Here is a 15560-nt window from a genome sequence, read left to right on the forward strand (position 1 = left end):
CTGATTTGTGTCACAGTATGCAAAATGCTGTATGCCATGCGTGTCATAGCGTGCGTGTGTGTGTGTGTGTGTGTGTGTGTGTGTGTGTGTGTGTGTGTGTGTGTGTGTGTGTGTGTGTGTGTGTGTCGCTGTGCATCTGTGTGACTGTTACTTCACAGCTTAAATACACCCTTTGGGAGATTTTTCCCACCTCCTACACACAGATACACACATGCTGTGTAGATCTTGTGAATCATTGTGGTTACCTGGGAGAGAGCTCGCTGCTTTTATAACCAGCCTGTTTTCCAGAATGTGGCTTGTTTGTTTGGCTTGTGTACTGTATACTCATACAGATTATGTGCATATGTGGGCGTGTGTGTGTGTGTGTGTGTGTGTGTGTGTGTGTGCATATGTGGGCGTGTGGGCGTGTGTGTGTGTGTGTGTGGGTGTGTGTGTGTGTGTGTGTACGAATGCCAGAGTGTATTTCAATATGATGATACAGTACCCGTGTCTTGTTTGAAGAAGTAATTTTTTTACTGTACCTTAAAGAGTACAGTAACTAAACACCAAACCCAAATCTGTGTCAAGCCTGACATCTAAAGGTAGACATCATGATACGTAAATGGCCAGCTGCTATTGGCTGATCTTTGGTGTCATGTGATGTCACCTTCTATGGAGTACAAGAGGTGGTGACATCACCTGGCACAAAAGATCAGATTGCAACAAGTTCAGAAGCATGCTGAAGAGTTGTGTGTTAAGTTTACATTAATTGAACTCTGCTGCAGGCATAAATGTGGCCAAATCTATCTCCTTTATTCCATTGGTCTAGACCAAAAAATTGGTCTAGACCAATGGAATTTTTTGTCCCGATTTTTTGTCCAGAATGCAACTCGGGCAAGTTATCAGATATCTGCACTGATTGCAAAGGGTGGATGAGCTTTTTCATGTGGTGACTTTGTGAAACAGTGTCTGAATGTGGCTGCGGATATCCCTGCAAATTGTCATGGCAAATTGTTTACAAAAGATGGACAATAAAGCTGATTTTCAAAGTACCTTGAGGATTTTTCAAGTTGTGAATTAAGTCAAATTTCTCTCTTGATTACAAAGGTGGAAAATACAATTGTTTTTAACTGGGTGTTTACTGATTAAATGTTTAAGCTCCCCACAAATGCAGATGTTTTTATATATAACCAATTGCAAATTATTACAATTGCCAAACAGATAAAAAGTAGATTATTATATTGAAATGTTATTTTAGATTTAGAATGTTAATTTTCTATAAAACACAATACATTTTAATATAATTCCACAACGTTTATTTTTGGCCCTCGGCCCTCCACCCAGATTGAGTTTTGGCCCTTCATGGGAAAGAATTTGGGCACCCCTGGTTTAGACTTTTGAATGATCCGTCACTGCATTATGTCTCGTCCCTACATCCTATTTCAACAGCAAATCTATGAAATCCAGGAAGTAAATATGTCATTGCATGGGGTCTTTAACCATGGAATATGATCTGTAATGTGCCTTCTTGTTGGACAGGGAGCGCTGGTGAGCGCTCTGGCTGATGACAGCGTCCACCTGTGGAACCTGAGGCAAAAGAGACCCGCCATCCTCCACTCCCTCAAGTTCAGCAAGGAGAGGTGAGTGGCACAATGGGACCAGTGAGGGCATAGACTGTCGGTTAGTCAGTGTCTCCAATCCAACCCCCCGCCCCCTAAGACACGCACACGCACGCGCACACGCACACGCACACGCACACGCACACGCACACACACACACACACACACACACACACACACACACACACACACACACACACACCAGGGTTTCCTTTCTGAAACTGGAGGTGTTGGAAAACCACATTGCTCCATAAGTTCTGATCATGCTTACTGCCGTGCGTAGTCATCCCCCCAAAGGCACATTCTAAGCCAGCAAAAGAAACACACACACACACACACACACACACACACACACACACACACACACACAGACACACACACATTTTCTCAGTTTATCTCTCTCTCCTCAACAGCTTCCTCACACTCACAGTGGTGTGGTTTTTCTAAGCAGGAGCAATATCACAGTTCGCAGCCTGCGTGAACTGTTACTTTCCACCGACTGCAAACAGACAGGCGCCATTTAGTTTGGCAAATGTGTGCGTGTGTGCATGCCTGTGTGTGTGTGTGTGTGTGTGTGTGTGTTTGTGTGTGTGTGCATGCCTGCGAGGTGACAGCCTGGTGGCTCTCAGCCCTTCCGTCCATGCACCTTCCTTCTCTCCTCCTCCTCTGTCTCTCTCTCTCTCTCTCTCTCTCTCTCTCTCTCTCTCTCTCTCTCTCTCTCTCTCTCTCTAACCAAAAACACATTATTTGGGTCACTCACCCTCCTTTGATGCGGCGGGGCCATCACTCATGGGGCACAGGTGCGAACCTACCCAAACATCTGAATGTCACAAACTGACAGGCTGTGAGATACAGACACAACAACCCACACATAACCACAAACACACGCAAGTGCATGCACACACATGCATACCCGCACACACACACACACACACACACACACACACACACACACACACACATAACACACATAACACACATACACAGACACACAAATCCACTTTGAGATGGTAGATGGCGTGTGAAATTAAAACTTTTAAGATTTCGATTCAATGGATGGTTGATGCAAATATGTTTTCCTTCATAAAATCAAGCGTATTCTACGATAAGGCTGAAATCCAGAGAAGTCTAGACAGCCGGGGTTCTTAAAGGAGAATTCTCATTTTTTACAACCTGGGCCTTATTTCCAGCTGGATTTATGCTTTAAGACACCCTGAGCAGACATTTCTGCCCCTCCGTCCTCTGTTCCAGGCCGTTCTAGCTTTATACCGAATCATTTTCAGACATTTCTGTTCAGGGTGACTTGTAAAACATAAATCCAGCTGGAAATAAGGTCCAGGTTGTAAAAAAAAAAGCTGAATTCTCCTTTAAGGCTGAGGAATGTGACCAACTCTTTGTTCGTTCAATATCAAATTCAATTGTAGTGTTTATGTCTTATTATTAAAATGAAAGTTATCTAGTTTCCTGAATACAAGATGAGTGAATTGCAGAATCACCTCATCTCAAGGAAGGCGGTGTCCACTGTCTCTTCCAATCAGAGATGCAGGGATTACCCATCAGAGCCAATCATATCATTTGCTGGGTGATCTGCCAATGTGAAACTGAAAACTGGGAAGGGGGTTAACTGTCAGAGCCAATGATTGGAGACGGCGAGGAGGCACTTGACCGTCTGTGACATTTAGCGAGCGCCGCCGTCCGATGCAACCTCCCCGAGACATGGCGGCAGAGAGGGGCGGAGCTTCTGCGTCTCGAGGAACTGGTAACAAGAGCAGGAGGAGGGCATGAGAAGGAGAGGAAGGAGATGAAGGCCTCCCACTCATCACTCCCCTCTTAAAGCCCATTGAAGATTCAAGACGGAGTATGCATTCCTTCACCCATACGTGTACATCATACTGTATATAGAATAGATGTTAAGAAGAGAAGAAAATGCACATACTTAAGCCAGACAGACAGTCTTGCTAATTAATCATAGCACTAGACATGAGTCCGGCTGCCCCCCCCCCCACCTCACAGAGATCTCACCTGAGGGCATTGCTGTCTCGTATAATACCAATCACATGAAAGCTGTAAATCACTCCACAAAAACGTTAATATTTAAACTTTTAAAATACACTTCATGCGCTGAGATGTTTAGCCAAAGGTAAGCAGCTTGCACCTCTTGACTTGCTCTTAGCAGATAACAGCTATAACAGATGCTACTCACTAACTCACGTTTCAGTGTCTACTTGTTTATTCAAGCAGCATCATTATCAAAGCGCTGTCTTTATCTTAAAATTTTCTGAACCTTATTAGTTCCAAATGTTCACCGTTCAGTGCGCTATTTTCCACTTTGTATACTATTTACTGATACAGTGCTCCATAGCTGTCAATAATATCATAGCTCCACCCATAGGTCAGCCTCCAAAATGGATGGGACCGTCAGTGTATTATCTCTACTCTCCAATCAAACCCAGTTGCCAGAAATGTCTTCAACTTCAAGTTCCTTTATTTACAGCACATGTGTCAAACTCATCCAGCCCGGCACCTCATTTTATGTGGCCCGCGAAAGCTAGCAAAGAATACAATTTGTGCAATCCAATTCTTCGCAATACGGCTAAAAATAGCTATTGTTAAATTGAATAATAGTTGTAGGCTACTACTTCTCTGTTTGCCATTGTTTTCCCTATAATTCTGCTTTCAGAGGTAGTTATTAAGTATTAAGTTACTAGTAAAAAACAATAATTGAATCCGACGCAGTTATGTAATATAACACGTAGGCTAGATACATTTATATCAACCGGCCCTTTGAGGGCAACCATAATGCTGATGTGGCCCGGGATGGAATTGAGTTTGACACCCCTGATTTACAGTGTATAGCCCTTTATCCCAAGCATGTCTCCAAGGACTTTACAGAGAATGAGACTAAATAGGTCTAACTAATCAACAATCAATTGCAGAACAGAATGATTTAAAACAAACAAGGATGCAGAACAAAGCACATGAAGACACACGATAGCAAAACTTAGCAAGACGTAACATCCTACCTATCCTACATAGCCTAACCTACCCGGCAACATCAACCTTAGACCCTCGAAGCATACGAGAAAAAACGTATAACTCTTTTTTTAAGAAACCTTTTGGTGGGTCAAGTCAGGATGGCTGAGTGCGCAGTAGGTGCCAGAACAAAGAGTGGAATGGACAGCAATATGGACAGTGACATAAGAAAAACAGATGACGCAGAGAGAGGCAACAGATATTTAACTCTGGGACTCTGGGTAATTAAGCAGCCCCCAAAATGTAAAGTGTCTTATGCTGCTATTATCTCGTAAGATCTTCTCTGGTTCCAAAGGTCTTCTTCCTTATTTAGTTTGATCAGCAGCAGGCACTCCCTTGTTACCTGGATTGTGGCATTGTAATATATGTGACAGGCAGGGGCCGCGGAAGGCTGTTCAAGTAGGTCCGGCTCAACCGCAAAAATTAGACTAGACTACATCAGACAACAATATGAAACGTTTTTGAAGTTTACTCCGTTAGTTAAAATGAAGCTTATTATCGGAGACAGGTGAGTTTAGGCTATTTGCATAGGGCCGTGCGGCGCTGTCCTTGGTACTGAAATGGAGCGGAGTTGTGGTTATAGCCTATATCAATCCGATTCCGATATCAATCAATGAATTAATCAAGCATCACTTCGATTCAGCCTCGTGGTTTAAATAGTGCTACTACTACTTTGCGAACAAGAGGGATAGAATAATACACATCAAAGTAGTGAAACACAAAAAAGCACCAGTTGATGCTGCACCTTGGCAACACACACACTTTCTCCCCTCCCTCCTCCTCCACACACACGCCAAATGCAAACTTTAAGAGATTGTTAATGTCAGACTCACCATATCTTTCTCTCTCTATCTCTTTACATTCTGCCGAAGAACTGCGTCCTCTTGTCGTTGCTCTGGACGAACTCCCTTGCAATCACCGAAACATCCACTTTGTCCAAATAGTCCTTGTGTGTATGGCCGCACATCAGGCTATTAAGTCTTTTTTGTGTCATTGTTGATCGCATATCGGCGCTGGCAGACGACACGGGGATTGTATAAAACAACTTTAACAGTTTGTGTACATCTGGCAGGAGTGTTTTTGCCACAGGTGTATTGTTCATTGCTGACACAACAGATGACACGGTTAGGGGTTTGCCTGCTTCCTCCTCGCCCTCCTCGAAAAGCTTGATTGTGTCTGGCAACATATCAAGCTGTGTGCCGAGAGAGTCAACATTAAAATCCTTAAAAGTAGGTCAGGCTCAAGCCCTACCGGCCCTATAGGCTCCGCGGCCTATGGTGACAGGTGTGAAACAACACGACAGAGGTTAAATGTCAAGGTGCTAATTAGTGGAGCACGGTTCACAGTGGTGTCGTCTGAAGTGAAGAAAAGTTCTATCGGGGAAGTCGAGGAACCAAGTCGAGGACTCTTGAGGACAGACACAGTGCAGGCATGAATCAGACAGATCTGTAACATCTAGAGAAGTCTCTTGAGGACAGACACAGTGCAGGCATGAATCAGACAGATCTGTAACATCTAGAGAAGTCTCTTGAGGACAGACACAGTGCAGGCATGAATCAGACAGATCTGTAACATCTAGAGAAGTCTCTTGAGGACAGACACAGTGCAGGCATGAATCAGACAGATCTGTAACATCTAGAGAAGTCTCTTGAGGACAGACACAGTGCAGGCATGAATCAGACAGATCTGTAACATCTAGAGAAGTCTCTTGAGGACAGACACAGTGCAGGCATGAATCAGACAGATCTGTAACATCTAGAGAAGTCTCTTGAGGACAGACACAGTGCAGGCATGAATCAGACAGATCTGTAACATCTAGAGACGTCTCTTGAGGACAGACACAGTGCAGGCATGAATCAGACAGATCTGTAACATCTAGAGAAGTCTCTTGAGGACAGACACAGTGCAGGCATGAATCAGACAGATCTGTAACATCTAGAGACGTCTCTTGAGGACAGACAGTGCAGGCATGAATCAGACAGATCTGTAACATCTAGAGAAGTCTCTTGAGGACAGACACAGTGCAGGCATGAATCAGACAGATCTGTAACATCTAGAGAAGTCTCTTGAGGACAGACACAGTGCAGGCATGAATCAGACAGATCTGTAACATCTAGAGAAGTCTCTTGAGGACAGACACAGTGCAGGCGTGAATCAGACAGATCTGTAACATCTAGAGAAGTCTCTTGAGGACAGACACAGTGCAGGCATGAATCAGACAGATCTGTAACATCTAGAGAAGTGTCTTGAGGACAGACACAGTGCAGGCGTGAATCAGACAGATCTGTAACATCTAGAGAAGTCTCTTGAGGACAGACACAGTGCAGGCATGAATCAGACAGATCTGTAACATCTAGAGAAGTCTCTTGAGGACAGACACAGTGCAGGCGTGAATCAGACAGATCTGTAACATCTAGAGAAGGCTCTTGAGGACAGACACAGTGCAGGCATGAATCAGACAGATCTGTAACATCTAGAGAAGTGTCTTGAGGACAGACACAGTGCAGGCGTGAATCAGACAGATCTGTAACATCTAGAGAAGTCTCTTGAGGACAGACACAGTGCAGGCATGAATCAGACAGATCTGTAACATCTAGAGAAGTCTCTTGAGGACAGACACAGTGCAGGCATGAATCAGACAGATCTGTAACATCTAGAGAAGTCTCTTGAGGACAGACACAGTGCAGGCATGAATCAGACCGATCTGTAACATCTAGAGAAGTCTCTTGAGGACAGACACAGTGCAGGCATGAATCAGACAGATCTGTAACATCTAGAGAAGTGTCTTGAGGACAGACACAGTGCAGGCATGAATCAGACAGATCTGTAACATCTAGAGAAGTCTCTTGAGGACAGACACAGTGCAGGCATGAATCAGACAGATCTGTAACATCTAGAGAAGTGTCTTGAGGACAGACACAGTGCAGGCATGAATCAGACAGATCTGTAACATCTAGAGAAGTCTCTTGAGGACAGACACAGTGCAGGCATGAATCAGACAGATCTGTAACATCTAGAGAAGTCTCTTGAGGACAGACACAGTGCAGGCATGAATCAGACAGATCTGTAACATCTAGAGAGTGTCTTGAGGACAGACACAGTGCAGGCGTGAATCAGACAGATCTGTAACATCTAGAGAAGTGTCTTGAGGACAGACACAGTGCAGGCATGAATCTGACCGATCTGTAACATCTAGAGAAGTGTCTTGAGGACAGACACAGTGCAGGCATGAATCAGACAGATCTGTAGCATCTAGAGAAGTGTCTTGAGGACAGACACAGTGCAGGCATGAATCAGACAGATCTGTAACATCTAGAGAAGTCTCTTGAGGACAGACACAGTGCAGGCATGAATCAGACAGATCTGTAACATCTAGAGAAGTCTCTTGAGGACAGACACAGTGCAGGCATGAATCAGACAGATCTGTAACATCTAGAGAAGTCTCTTGAGGACAGACACAGTGCAGGCATGAATCAGACAGGTCTGTAACATCTAGAGAAGTCTCTTGAGGACAGACACAGTGCAGGCATGAATCAGACAGGTCTGTAACATCTAGAGAAGTGTCTTGAGGACAGACACAGTGCAGGCGTGAATCAGACAGATCTGTAACATCTAGAGAAGTGTCTTGAGGACAGACACAGTGCAGGCGTGAATCAGACAGGTCTGTAACATCTAGAGAAGTGTCTTGAGGACAGACACAGTGCAGGCGTGAATCAGACAGATCTGTAACATCTAGAGAAGTGTCTTGAGGACAGACACAGTGCAGGCATGAATCAGACAGATCTGTAACATCTAGAGAAGTCTCTTGAGGACAGACACAGTGCAGGCATGAATCAGACAGATCTGTAACATCTAGAGAAGTGTCTTGAGGACAGACACAGTGCAGGCGTGAATCAGACAGATCTGTAACATCTAGAGAAGTGTCTTGAGGACAGACACAGTGCAGGCATGAATCAGACAGATCTGTAACATCTAGAGAAGTGTCTTGATGACAGACACAGTGCAGGCATGAATCAGACAGATCTGTAACATCTAGAGAAGTGTCTTGATGACAGACACAGTGCAGGCGTGAATCAGACAGATCTGTAACATCTAGAGAAGTGTCTTGATGACAGACACAGTGCAGGCATGAATCAGACAGATCTGTAACATCTAGAGAAGTATCTTGAGGACAGACACAGTGCAGGCATGAATCAGACAGATCTGTAACATCTAGAGAAGTCTCTTGAGGACAGACACAGTGCAGGCATGAATCAGACAGATCTGTAACATCTAGAGAAGTGTCTTGATGACAGACACAGTGCAGGCATGAATCAGACAGATCTGTAACATCTAGAGAAGTGTCTTGAGGACAGACACAGTGCAGGCATGAATCAGACAGGTCTGTAACATCTAGAGAAGTCTCTTGAGGACAGACACAGTGCAGGCGTGAATCAGACACATCTGTAACATCTAGAGAAGTCTCTTGAGGACAGACACAGTGCAGGCATGAATCAGACAGGTCTGTAACATCTAGAGAAGTATTTGGTCAGCCAGTGCCACTCTCTATCCCTTCTCTATCTTTCCACCATCCCTTGTTATTTGTTCGGTCTCTGGCGCTTTTCTAAAGGTTGGCTTCCACTTGTCAGGCTGGTGAGGACAAGGTGGCCGGAGCGCAACAGAAGGAATAAAAACAGCCGGTGACAAAGCCAAATCAAACCCTCATATTTTAAACCAGGTGGTCACAAACCTGGCGATCGACTGGTCGATCTTTAACACTAGAAGCCAGGCCAGAGCTGCCATCTCTCACGCATTGAGCGTGAGACTCACGCAAATGTCCCCCTTCACACGCTCTCATGGTCACACGTTCTATTTCTTAGTCACTGTCAAATCCCCCCTCCTAAAAGAAGCACATGTCAGCGGACACGCTATTTTGCTGCGAAACTCAAGATAATTATTATGTTTGAATCCCTTGGAGCCAGTAGAGGTCTGCACGGGCCTGGAAACGCTGTGCGCTTTCAGCACCAGAGTGACAGAGTGGACAGACAGGAGAGAGAGAAACCAAACCGACATCGAGTCTCGGGTCCCGTCGGCTTGCAGACTTCTAATAACAACAACATGTGAATTTACAGTATTTGGCCCAATTGCGACCCGGCGACGACAAGCCTATTTCCGGGTGCTGAATACATCCTTGTGCCCTGGCCAGGTGACTAACACGCTTCTATTTCTGTCAATAGAATAGGCTACGGTTTCACCTATCGCCGTCAGGTGCCACTGTGTCAAAGTGTAAATACAAAGAATATATATAGCAGTGCCGAGTAATGATACTCTTAAAATGAACCAATGAAACGGACACCTTCAAACAAAGCCAGTCTCAGGGTAAGTCAAGAGTTTTTCCAATGCAAAGAAGGGAACTTAAAGAGACAGTGTTTTGACAGTGAAAAAGTAAGTTATGCGTAGTTATTTTCACCTGACAGCGAGGGGTTTCACCGGCATGATGTAGCATGTGGGAGGATCGCGTTATTCCCCCCAGTTCCCCTCCCTCCCGAACAGGCGCGCCGACCGACCCGAGTATAGGCGCTAGTGTAGAGACCAGGACACATACCCTTAATCTGGCTTCCCACCTGTGGACAGGGCCTGTTGTGCCTGTACGGACGCCTGACCAAGCCGGAAGTAACACAGGGGCTCGAACCTGTGACCCTCATATTGGTACAGTAGGCCGACTACCCGGTCTTTTGTTTTTATTCTTACCAGTTATATTTCCTATGTAGCCCTGCCTCTCCATGTGCAGGCTGCTGGAGATCTAGCTCTTGTACAGTATAATGTGGGCCACATTCCAACAATCCAAACAGTTCCTTCCTTGTCTGCTGTCCTTCCTTCCACTGACCACAATGGGATTTGATGGGTGAAAGCAGTGTGGCAGAAAGCCCTCCAGTGTGCACATCCATTCACATCAGATCATCGGTGCTGGAGGAGAGGAGAGGAGGGAGGAGAGGAGGAGTTGAGACAGACTGGGCTCCAGCCAGAGAGCAGTGAGTCAGTCTGTGGGTTGGAGTGGAGGGATGGAGGGAGTGGAAGAGAAATCCTGCCTAGTCATTGTGGCGTAGGATGCTCTCGTCGCCTCCTAGCCACAGAGGAAGGCACTGCAGATGTGTATGTTCAATCAATGCAGGGTGATATGATGGAAGATAAGGAGTGGGAGGAGGCACAGTCAACCCCTTCCCCCCTCGCCCCCCCTCCTCGCCCACACACGGACACAGCGCCACGCAAAAAGGACCACCGCCTCTCTCCTTTCCCTCTTGGCTCATATTGGCAACATTTTTGTCAGATTTGTTTTAATCAGAACAAGCCATGAACCCGCCCACTGCTGGTGCTTTGGCTGGATATGTTTGTAAGTTTGGCCAGTTATGCTCATTGTTATGGAATGGAATTTTATCTCCACTCCTCGTAAAAAATCTCCTCAGAACTGTGGTGAAAGCTGATCAGACCTTCCACTCAATATTGTTTTTTAAATCCAGCCAGTATCTCATGGTTTGAACCCCAGCAACAGCCACGTGAACCCCTATAGTACAGTATCTGCTCAAGACTTTGTCACTCTGGATAAAGCATGATCAGCTAAATATAATAAAAAAGTGTAATGATTGAGTTGAACATGCACACTATGGCTCCCATGGTGTTAGATCACGTGACGTTTCAAGTGTTTGCTCTTCTTCAAAAAACTCAATTTAGTCAGTGCAGTTGACCTGCATTGTTTTAATAGGCACCAAAAGATTCATTATTGCAGCTGCTGTGTGTGTGTGTGTGTGTGTGTGTGTGTGTGTGTGTGTGTGTGTGTGTGTGTGTGTGTGTGAGCGAGCGAGCGAGCGAGAGAGCGAGAGAGAGAGAGAGAGAGAGTGGGTATAACAGATTCAGAAGGAGTGTGAAATCGCTAGAAAGATGTATTGTTCTCGTTACCTCCGCCAAGGAGGTAATGTTTTTGATCCCCTTTGTTTGTTTGTTTGTTTGTTGTTGTTGTTGTTGTTCTGTTTGTCAGCAGGATTATGGAAAAACTACTGGGCCAATTTTCATTCAAGCTGGTGGAAGGAGGGGTAGCATGGGCCCGTCAAATGTTGTAGTGTATTTGGATCCGACTCACTCAAGTTTGCATATCATAGCAGACTGGAACTGGCCTTGGTGGAGGTCTGCGCTCTCTTCTCTTCCCCCTTCTAGTTATGCCTCCGGCGGCGATAGCCAGGCCGGAGGCATTATGGATCCGGGTTGTCCGTCCGTACGGCTGTCCGTACGGCTGTCCGTCCGTCCGTCCGTCCGTCCGTACGATGTTCCATGTTAACGCGATATCTGAGGAACGCCTGGATGGAATTTCATCAGATTCGCCTTGAACATTCACTTAGGCTCAAGGATGATCTGATTAGATTTTGGTGGTCAAAGGTCAAAGGTCAAGGTCACTGTGACCTCTCGAACGCCATTTTCAAGCTTGTTAACGCGATATCTGAGGAACGCCTGGACGGAATTTCATCAAATTTGCCTCAAACATCGACTTAGACTCAAGGATGATTCAAGTCAAGTCAAGTCAAGTTTATTTATATAGCCCTAATTCACAAGCATGTCTCAGAGGGCTTCACAGAAAGTATGTCTAGCTGATTCTAGCTAACACACAATAACAAGAATATACAGAATAAAGATAACATTTGAACATTTGAAGAAAACAGGAGAGTGGAGGAGGGAGGGAGAGGGAGGAGGGAGGAGAGGGGGGAGGTGGGGAGAAAATAGGAAATGTGGGGAGGTGGGAGGGCGCAGGGGAAGGAGAGCAGTGGGAATGTGAGAGAGGGGAGAGGACAGAGAGGAGGAGAGAACAGAGAAGGAGAGGTGGAAGGGTACAGGGGAGGTAGAGTAGAGGTAGGGTCTAGGGTGGAGGGAGGGAGGGAGGAGAGGGGGGAGGTGGGGAGAAAATAGGAAATGTGGAGGAGGAGAGAACAGGGGAGGAGAGATGAGGGTGCAGGGGAGGGAGAGCCAGGGTAGGGATAGGGTCTAGGGTTGAGGGAGGGGAGGGAGTAGGATACGGGCCCGGATTAGGGCGAGGGTGGGGAGAAATGGGAAATGTGGAGGAGGAGAGAACAGAGAAGGAGAGGGTGCAGGGGAGGGAGAGCAGGGGGAATGTGAGAGGGAGGAGAGGGCAGAGAGGAGGAGAGAACAGAGAAGGAGAGGTGGGAGGGCGCAGGGGAAGGAGAGCAGTGGGAATGTGAGGGTACAGGGGAGGTAGAGTAGAGGTAGGGTCTAGGGTGGAGGGAGGGAGTAGGATACGGGCCCGGATTAGGGCGAGGGTGGGGAGAAAATGGGAAATGTGGAGGAGGAAAGAACAGAGAAGGAGAGGTGGGAGGGTGCAGGGGAAGGAGAGCAGGGGGAATGTGAGAGAGGGGGGAGGACAGAGAGTAGAGGTGCAGGGGAAGGAGAGCAGGGGAAGAAGAGCAGGGGGAATGTGAGAGAGGGGGGAGGACAGAGAGTAGAGGTAGGGTCTAGGGAGGGAGTAGGATACGGGCCCGGATTAGGGCGAGGGTGGGGGGAAAATGGGAAATGTGGAGGAGGAGAGGACAGAGAAGGAGAGGTGGGAGGGTGCAGGGGAAGGAGAGCAGGGGGAATGTGAGAGAGGGGGGAGGACAGAGAGGCAGAGAAGGAGGGGTGGGAGGGTGCAGGGGAAGGAGAGCAGGGGGAATGTGAGAGAAGGGAGAGCAGGAAGTGGCAGGGATTCAGGAAAATAGGGGAGAAGAGGAGGAAGAGGAAGGAGCAGAGGGGGGGAGAATGAGGAGAGAGCAGGAGAAGGGAGGGGGGGGCGGTGGGATGTGGGGGAGGAAAGAGCATGGAAAGAGAGGAGAACAAGAAGGGGGAAGAAGGGAAGAAGCGGGGAAAGGGGGAAAGAGAGGGGGGGGGAGAAGATCAGACAACTGACTACTCTAAGCATTAACCAGAGCTAACTGGGACATAGTATCTAGCTAATCTACCGCCTAATCTGGCCTATCCTACCCTGCTCTAGTCTGATTTTAGCCTGAACACTAACAGGTCAGCCTTAGGCTGTAGCTAATCTATCGCCTACCTAAGCTGTTCTAAACCAACCGGCAGCCCTCGACCAGTGATGAAGAGCACCGATGCCCCCCGACCCGGCCCCCGCCCACATATGGCGTGGGAGGGAAGGCCAGGCCGGGACACAGCGGCACCCCCTCACCCCCAGTGAACGCAAGAAAACCTTTCCACCATATGGATCGCCGCATGGATTGCCCCAGTGACTTGGCTGAGGAGGAACCTTGTGAGGTCGTTGTGCTAGGGGCCAATTGCTGCGGCCCAGGCGGACCCAGCCCCCACGCGACCCGCCCCCCCAGCCCCCAGCCACCAGCATAGTGACTGAGAGCGTGAGAGCAGGCCACGCGGGGGACGGGCCCACCCACCAGGCCACAGCAGCGGACCCCCGTCTGGGGACTCCCCTCCGAGACAGGCCGAGAGATGCCGGGCTAAACCATGCACAGAGTTTCCGATAATGAAACTCTGTGAATGGTTTAATATGGAAATAAAATGTACAAGAGAACAGAAAATTGAAAATGTAAAAAGAGTCCAACAGAAGGGATATAAAAATGTAATTTTTAAATTATCCTAAGATCAGGGAAGGGAGTTGAAAATCTAAAAAGTAGAGTCCAAAAAGAAATAGAAAATGCAGTCTTTAAGTGTTCGTAGGTTTAGAGAATACTAGTTAATTAACTAGGTGACAAAAAGGGTAACAAGATTGGGAGTTCCATGAGGATGATCTGAGGAATCCATGAGTCCGCGTTGGTGACATGGATTAAGAGGAGGGGAGGGGAAGATAGGAGTCGGAGGTGATGATTAAGAGGAGGGGAGGATAGGAGTTGGAGGTGATGATGAGGCGGCGGGGGGGGGGGGCTGGGGGGGCGCCCCCCCCTTCCCTTAGGCAGGCAGGTGACCAGGATGATGAGGATAGGGGTCGGTGGTGGTGAAGAGCCCGGGGTGTCAGACAGTAGAAGGAGTAGCGGCAGGTGGCTAGGGCGATGGCGGCCGGACCTAGGGCTGCAGCGGCGGGGGTGTACGTCAGGCCAGTGAAGGACACCTGAGGGGGAGAGAGAGAAGAGAGCGGGGGAATCTGCGCAGAGGTGGAACTAACTCTATAGACAACAATAAAATTAGGTCAAAACAAAATTTATTAGGATTTTTATTTTTATTTTTTAGGATGACTAATACTATACTGCTAATTCAGGTCTAAGTACCACCTAACACCACTGTCAATGATTCAGCCCTGATGATGATCTGATTAGATTTTGGTGGTCAAAGGTCAAAGGTCAAGGTCACTGTGACCTCTCGAACGCCATTTTCAAGCTTGTTAACGCGATATCTGAGGAACGCCTGGACGGAATTTCATCAAATTTGCCTCAAACATCGACTTACACTCCAGGATGATCTGATTAGATTTTGGTGGTCAAACGTCAAAGGTCAAGGTCACTGTGACCTCTCAAACGCCATTTTCAAGCTTGTTAACGCGATATCTCAGGAATGCCTTGACGGAATTTAATCAAACTTGTCTCAAACATCGACTTGGACTCAAGGATGAACTGATTAGATTTTGGTGGTCAAAGGTCAAAGGTCAAGGTCACTGTGACCTCTTGAATGCCATTTTCAAGCTTGTTAACGCGATATCTCAGGAATGCCTTGACGGAATTTAATCAAACTTGTCTCAAACATCGACTTGGACTCAAGGATGAACTGATTACATTTTGGTGGTCAAAGGTCAAGGTGAGCTCTCGAACGCCATTTTCAAGCTTGTTAACGCGATATCTCAGGAATGCCTTGACGGAACTTAATCAAACTTGTCTCAAACATCGACTTGGACTCAAGGATGAACTGATTACATTGTGGTGGTCAAAGTTCAAGGTCACTGTGACCTCTCACACACCC

The 15560-nt window shown here is 46.9% G+C and overlaps 1 protein-coding gene across 3 annotated transcripts in view; it reads left to right on the forward strand.

Annotated features, from left to right (window-relative positions):
* LOC310782041 (syntaxin-binding protein 5-like) overlaps positions 1 to 15560 on the forward strand; it is a gene marked incomplete at its 5' end in the record, with an annotated part of 148724 nt that overhangs the window by 64951 nt on the left and 68213 nt on the right. For all 3 annotated transcript variants that reach the window (XM_083642690.1, XM_083642691.1, XM_083642692.1), the window contains one exon: positions 1519 to 1619. In XM_083642690.1, the coding sequence (XP_083498816.1) occupies positions 1519 to 1619 (101 nt within the window). The remainder of the gene's footprint in view (positions 1 to 1518; positions 1620 to 15560) is intronic.

This window comes from Poromitra crassiceps (assembly GCF_964638095.1).
Source record: "Poromitra crassiceps genome assembly, chromosome: 9".
Classification (NCBI taxonomy): Eukaryota; Metazoa; Chordata; class Actinopteri; order Beryciformes; family Melamphaidae; genus Poromitra; species Poromitra crassiceps.